The sequence below is a fragment of the Lolium rigidum genome, chromosome 1 (assembly GCF_022539505.1).
Source record: "Lolium rigidum isolate FL_2022 chromosome 1, APGP_CSIRO_Lrig_0.1, whole genome shotgun sequence".
In the NCBI taxonomy this organism is placed as follows: domain Eukaryota; kingdom Viridiplantae; phylum Streptophyta; class Magnoliopsida; order Poales; family Poaceae; genus Lolium; species Lolium rigidum.
This window is the reverse complement of record NC_061508.1, coordinates 209,886,223-209,896,796: the sequence shown is the minus strand read 5'-3', so window position 1 is coordinate 209,896,796 and position 10,574 is coordinate 209,886,223. Positions and strand designations below refer to the sequence as shown.

General features: G+C 45.4%; 1 protein-coding gene across 1 annotated transcript; it reads right to left on the bottom strand.

Annotated features, from left to right (window-relative positions):
* Positions 1–5,818: 5,818 nt before the first annotated feature.
* Positions 5,819–10,095, bottom strand: LOC124689030 (glucose-6-phosphate/phosphate translocator 2, chloroplastic-like). Its single transcript, XM_047222637.1, has 6 exons — positions 9,876–10,095; positions 8,588–9,081; positions 8,268–8,493; positions 7,415–7,637; positions 6,620–6,833; positions 5,819–6,100 (listed from the first exon to the last, which is right to left on the bottom strand). Exons 2-6 carry the CDS (start codon positions 9,074–9,076, stop codon positions 6,089–6,091), a joined length of 1,164 nt encoding a protein of 387 aa, XP_047078593.1. The 5' UTR covers positions 9,077–9,081; positions 9,876–10,095; the 3' UTR covers positions 5,819–6,088.
* Positions 10,096–10,574: the final 479 nt, after the last annotated feature.

Below are 10,574 nucleotides of genomic sequence, written 5' to 3'. Positions count from 1 at the left end.
GTCCGTTGGGAACTCCAAGAGGAAGGTGTGATGTGTACAGCGACAAGTTTTCCCTCAGTAAGAAACCAAGGTTATCGAACCAGTAGGAGTCAAGGAACACGTGAAGGTTGTTGGTGGCGGAGTGTAGTGCGGCGCAACACCGGGGATTTCGGCGCCAACATGGAACTCCGCACAACACAATCAAAGTACTTTGCCCCAACGTAACAGTGAGGTTGTCAATCTCACCGGCTTGCTGTAAACAAAAGATTAGATGTATAGTGTGGAAGATGATGATTGTTTGCGAACAACAGTAAAGAACAAGTATTGCAGTAGATTGTATTTCAGATGTAAAGAATGAACTGGGGTCCACAGTTCACTAGTGGTGTCTCTCCCATAAGATAAATAGCATGTTGGGTGAACAAATTACAGTTGGGCAATTGACAAATAAAGAAGGCATAACAATGCACATACATATATCACGATGAGTACTATGAGATTTAATCGGGGCATTACGACAAAGTACATAGACCGCTATCCAGCATGCATCTATGCCTAAAAAGTCCACCTTCGAAGTTATCATCCGAACCCCTTCCAGTATTAAGTTGCAAACAACGGACAATTGCATTAAGTATGGTGCGTAATGTAATCAACACAAATATCCTTAGACAAAGCATTGATGTTTTATCCCTAGTGGCAACGTAGACATCCACAACCTTATAACTTTACATTACTTGTCCCGCATTCAATGGAGGCATGAACCCACTATCGAGCATAAATACTCCCTCTTGGAGTTACAAGTATCAACTTGGCCGAGCCTCTACTAGCAACGGAGAGCATGCAAGAACATAAACAACATATATGATAGATTGATAATCAACTTGACATAGTATTCAATATTCATCGGATCCCAACAAACACAACATGTAGCATTACAAATAGATGATCTTGATCATGATAGGCAGCTCACAAGATCTAACATGATAGCACAATGAGGAGAAGACAACCATCTAGCTACTGCTATGGACCCATAGTCCGGGGGTGAACTACTCACACATCGATCCGGAGGCGATCATGGTGATGAAGAGACCTCCGGGAGATGATTCCCCTCTCCGGCAGGGTGCCGGAGGCGATTCTGAATCCCCCGAGATGGGATTGGCGGCAGCGGCGTCTCTGGTAGGTTTTCCGTATCGTGGCTCTCGGTACTGGGGGTTTCGCGACGAAGGCTTTAAGTAGGCGGAAGGGCGGAGTCGGAGGGCTGACGAGGGGGCCACACCATAGGGCGGCGCGGGCCCCCCTTGGCCGCGCCGCCTTGTGGTGTCACCACCTCGTGGCCCCACTTCGTATCTCCTCGGTCTTCTGGAAGCTTCGTGGAAAAATAAGACCCTGGGCGTTGATTTCGTCCAATTCCGAGAATATTTCCTTTGTAGGATTTCTGAAACCAAAAACAGCGAAAACAACAGAATCGGCTCTTCGGCATCCCGTCAATAGGTTAGTGCCGTAAAATGCATAATAATGACGTAAAGTGTGTATAAAACATGTGAGTATCATCATAAAAGTAGCATGGAACATAAGAAAGTATAGATACGTTTGAGACGTATCAGACGTCGCAGGTGGCGCCCACAGTGTCAGATCTGTGACATATGGGGGCATGACGCGAGTGATTGTCGCCGGTGCTATGATCAAAAGCAACAGCGCACCGGCAACTCTGCATCGACCTCCTCCACCGAACAGTACTGGCACCTCGACTCTGGTGCATCCGATCATCTGACGAGTGATCTCGAGCGTCTCCACATTCATGACCGCTACCACGGGAAGGACCAAGTTCAGGTGGCCAACGGTGCAGGTTTGTCTATTTTGCATATTGGTCATTCGTCCTTACCTGGTTCATCTTTGAAACTGAAAAATATTCTCCATGTTCCACATATTCATCAACACCTTCTTTCAGTTTATCGTCTTGTTTCCGACAATAAGGTTTTTGTTGAGTTTCATAAGTTCATTTTCCTTGTAAAGGACAAGGTCACGAAGAAAGTTCTTCTACACGGTAGAAGCAAAGATTGACTGTACCCCGTTCCGTTTGGCCGAGTTCCTCCTCCAACGCCGCGTCGGGCGTCCTCCGGCGTGAAGATCTCCTCGCCTCATTGGCATCGTCGCCTTGGCCATCCCACAAATAATGTCGTTCAAACCATTGTTAGGCAAAATGATTTAGTGTGTTCTTCCAATAATCGGACTTCAGTTTGTGATGCTTGTCAGTGTGCTAAAAGTCGACAATTGTCTTATAATAATTCTCATCGTGTTTCTACTGCACCTCTCGAGTTAATTCATTCGGATGTATGGGGTCCAGCTATTGCATCGTCGGGAGGGTATAAATACTATGTTAGCTTTGTCGATGATTATTCCCGTTTCTGTTGGATTTACCTTCTCAAGCATAAGTCTGATGTTGAGCATGTCTTTTACACCTTCCAGGCGCATGTGGAGCGTCTGTTGAACACTAAAATCAAAGCCGTTCAGTCCGATTGGGGTGGCGAGTATCATAAGTTGCACCGCTACTTTCAGCGCCTTGGCATCTCCCATCGCGTCTCATGTCCTCACACATCGCAGCAAAATGGGATTGCTGAACGCAAGCATCGTCATCTGGTGGAAACCGGACTCGCTTTGCTTGCCCACTCCTCCCTTCCTCTTAGGTACTGGGATGAAGCTTTTCTCACCGCTTGCTATCTCATTAATCGCATGCCTACACCTGTGCTCCAGCAAGATACACCTATTTTTCGTCTTGTTAAAATCCAACCCAACTACACCTTCCTTCGTGTTTTTGGATGCGCTTGCTGGCCTAGCTTGCGAAAGTACAATGCTCGCAAGTTGTCTTTTCGTTCCACGATGTGTGTCTTTCTGGGTTATAGTCCGATGCATAAGGGGTACAAGTGTCTCGACCGCTCCACGGGTCGTATTTTTATCTCCCGTGATGTCGTCTTTGATGAGTCCGTCTTTCCCTACTCCACTCCTGGTGTTACCATCGATGTCTCCACTTTGAAACAAGCAATTTCGTTTCCCTCCGAAGAACCGGTTACGAGTGACTGTATGCGTAAATATGACTTATCTCATTTACCGATTGATGTGCCTGGTAGTTCTTCTTGTGTGCAGGACATCATGCCGGAGTGCTCTCCCTCCGTGATCGACGTGCATGGCGCAGCCATGCATGGCCCCTGCCCCGAGGTGTCCTCGTCACCAGCCCCGGGCTCCACGTCGCCAGCCTCGGGCTTCACCTCTGTCGCGCCCTCTTCTGGGCCGAGTTCACCAGCGGCGCCCTCTCCTGCTGGGACTCCCGCGCCCACGGCGCCCTCTCCTGCTCAGCCCGTGTTGCCTATAATCGAGAGCACTGCCGCTCCCTCGACCGCGACACCTTCGGCTGTCCCTGCACACACCATGGTCACTCGTACGCGTGATCACACTCGTCGTGCCAAGGAATACACGGACGGCACCATCCGCTATGATGCATCTCGTCGGGCTTTCTTTGTGACTCCGGCGTCTCACCGTGATGCTCTTCATGACTCAGCGTGGCGTGCTGCTATGACTGAGGAGTTCACTGCCTTGCAGCAGACACATACCTGGAAGCTTGTCCCTCGTCCCCCTGGTGTTAATATTGTTGGCAGTAAGTGGGTCTTTAAGACCAAGAAGCGACCGGATGGCTCCGTTGATAAGTATAAGGCGCGCCTTGTTGCACGTGGCTTCACTCAGCAGCATGGTATCGATTATGGTGACACTTTTATACCAGTCATGAAGCCAGCCACAGTTCGTTTGGTTCTCTCTCTTGTTGTGTCTCGAGGATGGAGTCTTCGACAGGTAGATGTCAGTAATGCATTCCTTCATGGCTTTCTTTCCGAAGATGTGTATATGCAGCAGCCGTCTGGTTTTGAGGATGATCGGTATCCCTCCCATGTGTGCAAATTGCAACGGGATCTCTATGGTCTTAAGCAGTCGCCTCGCGCCTGGTATGCTCGTCTGAGTGCTCTCCTTTTAGACCTTGGTTTCACTTCCTCAAACGTTGATACTTCGCTGTTCATTTTCTCTCGGGATGGTGTCCGCATCTACATGCTAGTGTACGTGGATGATATAGTTATTGCTGGGTCTACCCCTGGAGCAGTTGATCGACTAGTTCGTGCTCTTTCTGCTCATTTTCCCATCAAGGATCTTGGAGTTCTGGATTATTTTTTGGGTTTGGAAGCGTCTTTCCATTCAGGGGGGATGACAGTGACTCAGCGCAAATATGCGCTAGACTTGTTGCACCGAGTTAATATGGAGAATTGCAAAGCCACTTCTACTCCATTATGTGTAGTTGATCCTTTGTCTCGGGTGTCTGGCACTCCTCTCGGTACTGAAGATTCTTTCCGGTATCGAAGTGTTGTGGGCGGCCTTCAGTACTTGACTCTCACTCGCCCGGATATCTCGTTTGCAGTAAATAAAGTATGTCAGTTCTTGTCACAGCCCACTGATGTTCATTGGGAAGCACTAAAACGCATCTTGTGTTATGTCAAAGGGACGCTACATACGGGGCTGCGGTTTCGCAAGTCTAACTCCACCAGCATCAGTATCTTTACAGATGCAGATTGGGCAAGATGTGTTGATGATCGGAGGTCTACAGGAGGCTTTGCTATTTTTGTCGGTCCGAACCTTGTTTCTTGGAGTTCGAAGAAGCAACCTTCTGTTTCACGATCGAGTACAGAGGCTGAGTATAAAGCCTTAGCAAATGGTGCTGCTGAGGCTATATGGGTAGAGTCGTTACTCAAAGAGTTGGGTGTTACTCAGCAGCGCACACCCCTTTTATGGTGTGATAATTTAGGGGCTACATACCTGACTGCCAACCCTGTTTTCCATGCACGGATGAAGCATATCGAGATTGATTTCCATTTTGTGCGTGAGCGTGTTGCAGTTGGAGCTTTACAAGTCAGGTTTATCTCTTCTGGTGATCAATTAGCTGATGTGTTTACTAAACCAGCTACTCGACAGATGCTAGACCGGTTTAAGACCAATCTTAATCTTGTTTGTAGTAGAAGTTCAGATTGAGGGGGAGTGTTAAGATAGGTCTAGTAGATGTATATTCTGTCATGTATATGTACGCGTATATACGCATGTATTTGTATGATCACCGTTATATATAGAAGAGACGTGCGTGTGCATTGCACCCACGGAAAACCCTAAACCCTTTCTTGACTTTTCTAAAATACCTAAAACATGACCAGTCTAGACGGACAAAATGTGTCGGGCGCTGGAGCATCCCATAAACAGACAATCGTTGCCAAGTCCAGTTCCGTGTGGCCCGGTAGCTGGAGATGCCCCTAGCAACTTGTGACGATATGGTGTACTCTCTGTACCCAAGTCGTCTGCCAAGAGAGGAACAAACGACGAGGCAGCTGCTGCGCCACGTAGCACAGAAGCCACACATCCGAAAGTACACCTGGCGTGTCCGTTTGCTGGGCGCTCGCCACGCAACAAACGAGTAAACGAGATCCAACAACCGATCCCACGGCTGTTTGTTTTTGGGTGACCGGAAGAAGCCGTGGAGCGAATCATTGGAAGAAATTGTTTAAGGCAAGATGTTAGTACTAAAACACAGCGAGAGGTGGAGGTGACAACGATTAGATGTTTCATCAAATTCAAAGGCCAACAAAAGTGACAGATTTACAAAAATATGAAGCAAAGATAGACAATACACGAGACAGTTCCTGACATCTGAAAGCCGCAAAGCACAAGATAAGCCTTCCCATCAGAATTTACGCCATGTTTCCTGATCACAGTACTTTAACTGTTCAGAAATATCGAAACTGAGACTTGAACAACAGTTATGTTGAAGGAGCGAAAGTGTCGACGAATTTCCGACAGTTTTTATTCAAGACACAATCAACCACAGATCATGGCCGCTGGAGTTCAGTTTGCGATCTAACAAATAACAAGGAAACAGCAACATGGCCCATTATTATTATCACACCTCTCGAGTGAAAGCCTAACTCTGTATCTACAAGACACTTGCACAACCAAAATTGGCCCCAGCGCTTGCTACTATTTCTTTTGCAGAGACATTCTTCTTCCATGGCCCTGACCTTTAACAGTTGAAACCTCACTGCTTTGCCTACATCAGAATAAAGCAAAGGAAATGTCAACTTCAGCGACAAAAAAATACTACTACTTAAGTTGGGCATAAACCACGAGGAATAATTATCATTGCAACAGAAGTTTATCTAGTTTTTGTTTCGCATATATTGTCTATGGTTTCTTCTTTCCAGTTCTGTCCATCATGTCAAGTAAATATTTCCAGTCATGCCATACAACCCTTGCTTATATTTTGAGCATCTGTTGATTCATTATCTAATCATCTTTGTTCATCTATGGCCCCTCAAAACAACCCAGAATAATTCCTATATATACTTACAGCAGAACAGCAAAGACCAGAACCATATTGACAAATTAAGATATATCTACTTCTGCCCCTCTATGCCCTAGGGGGGCACAAATTAAACCAGTGGAAAATATTAAATGCTAAATACACGGGTTCTAACCTTACCCTAGTGCAGCAAAAACAAAAATTAATTCCTATCAATATGAGACATCAACTACAACAAATAGGAGCTCTCAAAGCAACCAAAATTACCTGAGAATACAGGAATGTGCCAAAGATAGCAATGGCAGCTCCCAGCGCATTGACAGGGCGGACAGGTGTACGGAAGATAATGATTGACGAAACAATAACTGATATGCGCTTCATTGTGTTGCCGATGCTAAACGTCAATGGAGAAATCTGATCCAGAGACATGTAGGACACCTGGTTATACAAGTGGTAGAAAACGCTCTGTGCAGCAATCCACCTGCATCATTGAACATTTACATCACAAAATTATCAATAAAATTTGTGGTGTGGTATATACTCCAGTAGTCCAGTACAAATGAGCATAAATCCTGGTAACCTCCAACACACCATGTCAGACTGTTGTCAACAAGGACAGCGCAACACCCATATGTACAAAAAAATAATAGCAAAAATGCTGCTGGTGGGTTAAATGTGTCCAAAAGGTAGAAATGATGTCTTCAGATGACGAGAATACGAAGATCATTTCAAGTTTCCCCATGTCATTTAAGTACAAATCACAATATATAGTACAAGTACATCCTTTTGTAAATAATTAACTATGTAAAGTTTGGCCAAGTTTATACAAATAAATACCACATTTACAATACCAAATAAATGCAATATAAAAATATAGTGCGTAATGTATCTAGAAATATGATTTGTTATTCTAAATGTTTACCTTATAATTTTATCTATAAATTTGGTCAAAACTTGGTGAAGATTGAGTTAAGACAAAATCTATAGGCCTTAGTTTTAGAAATGAAAGAGTTCAACAACAGCAGAGGGAAAATTGCAGAATGGTTGAATTTTTTTGTTTACCAGAGAACATTGGGGCCAACTTCTTTAAGGGCCGTTTGCCAACCAGCAGCCCACATTTGGGGGCCTTCCATAGCAATAGCAAATGGTGTGAGTATGACCAGGGACATAATTGAAAGGCAAGCGTAGTAATTCATGCCACTGACAGACTTCCCCTTCATGCCTCTCTTCGAAAAGATGTTGCGGAAAACAAATGCAAGATTTGATATCATGGCACCCATAAATCCTGGTGAGAGGAAAAATAGTAACTATTAACATCACAAAAGGAGTACAGCAAGATTTGAAAGTGTAACCAGAGAAACACCACTCAAAGCAATTTCAAAGTTTCTTATGACCCCCACTTCATCTGGTTCACAAACCAAATCTTCAGAAGAAAAATGATTTAAGCAGTTTATGCAACCATTCTCCTAAATTATACAAGGTCAAAGGATTTTATATATCATTATGTTAAGGTATATTGATTTCAAAAGTAATAAATCTGAAGCACATACTTCTCGAAAATCGTTCAAATCCAGATAGAGCAAATAATCATTTACCACTATTATTATGTTCCTTTTTACTGATATATGCACAAGTTACAAATCCGAAGCACATAGTTCTTGAAAACCACTTAAATCCAGATAGAGCAAATCATCATTTACCAAGTCTTTTTAAGTTTTTTATGTCCAAAAACATTACAGACTAATGATCATTGAAGCTATTAAGAATGGTAACCTCAGTTAACTCATGGATACAGCTCCTTTTTATATATGAACACTGAGTAGAATGGTTCAAGCAAGACGCGCATCAAATTCTGAACTAACAGGAAAAGGATATGTAAGAAACAACTTAAAGGTTTTTAACTAATTATACTTACCAATCATATTAAAGTTCAGCTCTGTGGCAGCAGCTAAACCACAACCACCAATGATTGGGAGAAGAGAAAGGTATACAGGCATCGGAAACGATTCTCCAAGAATGAACCTTGACACCAGAACACTGAACGCAGGCTCAGCACTCTTGATAATGTGTGTGAATGACACTGCCACCTTTGACATGCTCACTGTCGCAGCAACGTGCCCAATAGTATGAGCAACGGCAACCTTCATCAATGCAAACAACAGAAGCCATTCATGATTTTTCATCAAGACACAATAACAGATACTAATACTGTTGCCACGAAACAGACCAACTCACCGGGAAGAGCGCTTTCCAGAAATCTGCATCAGTGTTGGGGGCCTCAACTAGGCGGGTGGCCCATGAGAAGAGCATCATCGCTGAGCCGCATGCGAGGGATAGTGTGGATGTGAGCCAGGGATACGGGAAAGCATTGAGAACCTTCTTGTTATAGATGTTAAAGATGACATTAAGCGCCCACCACGTCGCAAAATAGATTGAGATCTTCAACTTTGCCGCTGCTTCTGAGGGGGCCGGCACCACCTCAGCCTTGGACTCCTTGTCATCAGCCGCAGAAGCCGCACACTGGAACTCAAGCTGCTGCCTCCGGGGCTTCAGCTCAGAAGTGTGTGGGCCATTTAACGGTGCAAGGTAGAGTGGTCTAAGGGAGCAGGCCGCGGATTTGGTCGGTTTGAGACTGGAAACAGACGGGACCAAAGCTGATTTAGACCGTAGATTGGTGCCAGAGAAGGCGACGGAGGCCGGAGAGAGCTTCACAGCAGGTATCATGGCTCCTGCAGATCAACAAAGAAAACCATTTAGAGAGATACCAGGTAGCAAGTGACATAAAAACTCATCAAAGAGCTGCTTGAGAAAGATCAGATGTCCCTTTTGAGCGAGACTTTTCAAGCTGACGATGAAAATGACATGAAAAAACTATCCAAGAAAGAGCTGGTTGAATTTTTTTGTTGTTGTTTTGTTGATACAAAGCTTTCCTTGGTATTATCAAATGAATGAATCAACTATGCATGATCCCCCTCTTGTTAAACTAGTAATAAGGAATAAAGTACTGGTAAGCAATTCGTGCACGGCAGAGCTATATCACCTCGGTCACTGAAAAATTCGCAAAGGCTAAAACGCTCTCCGACTCTGAAGGTGTGGATGAGGACAAATTCTGCATATGGACATCGCTTTCGCCCGGTGATCTACACGTAAAGGGAAGGGCGCACGCTCCGACTCTCGTGGTTTAACCAGGCAGAATTCGCATGCAGGGGATCCATTTTTCGTCGACCGCGGCACAGACAACAAAAAAGACTAATTTTGGATCAGAATTCAGTTGTCCTAGAAAAATATTGAACAGACAAAGCCGACGGCTGCAGAAGAGGGAGGTGGTACGGGAAGCGACAAGTTTGCGGTGGGGTGGTGCAGGGGCGAGGCCGGCCGCCGATGATGACGGTTGACAGCTGGGTGACAGAGGCGGGTGATACGGCGGCGGCCTCAAAGAGACGGTGACGGATCATGCATCGGGGTGGGAGACTAAATTCTGTTTACAGGATCAGAAGAAAAAATAACCTCTGCGAGATCTCACCTTTTCCTCCCGCCAATCACCCCAAGGAAAACTTGGTGGGATCAAGAAAGCAGCCCCGTTGTTCCCAAATCGCGGCAAGAACTGGTGACGGCGGGCGCCTCTGCGACGACGGCGGATCCGAGGCCGGCAGAGCCAGGAATATATGGAAGGTGTGCGGGTATAGCTGGGGGATCAGGATCAAACCTGGGAATCTGAGACGGGAAGCCGGAGATCACAAGGAAGAAGGAAGAAGGGAGGAGGGCGGAGGACGGGGGAGAAAGGGGTTCAGTTCTTGCGAGGTGTATAAAGGGGAAGGTGGCGGCTGGGAGGGACGGAGGGAGGTAGGTGCCGTGTGGCTTCTTGTTAGGTTTGATAAACGTGAGGGGGCATCGTGCAAATGTCTTTATGGTAGTCCTAGGAGGCACCTTCTCCTAGTAGGAAACCAACGGTGCACATGGTTTTGGAGTTTGATGGACTAGAACTAGCACTAGAATAACAGCTGGGGGAAGCCAGTAAGTAGAGCATGTACTTCATGTGACACCTGTTTAGTTTTCCTTTTATTTTATTTTTAGTTATGTAATGTCACATTAGAGCATCTTTAGTCGTGTCCTCTAAATGACGTCCAAACGTCAGATTGGTTGCTTTGGGATGTCATCGTGTTTACGGGCGTTCATTCCTAGCTGTGTCCTCAAACGCAACCCCAAACAAAAATTAAGTGTG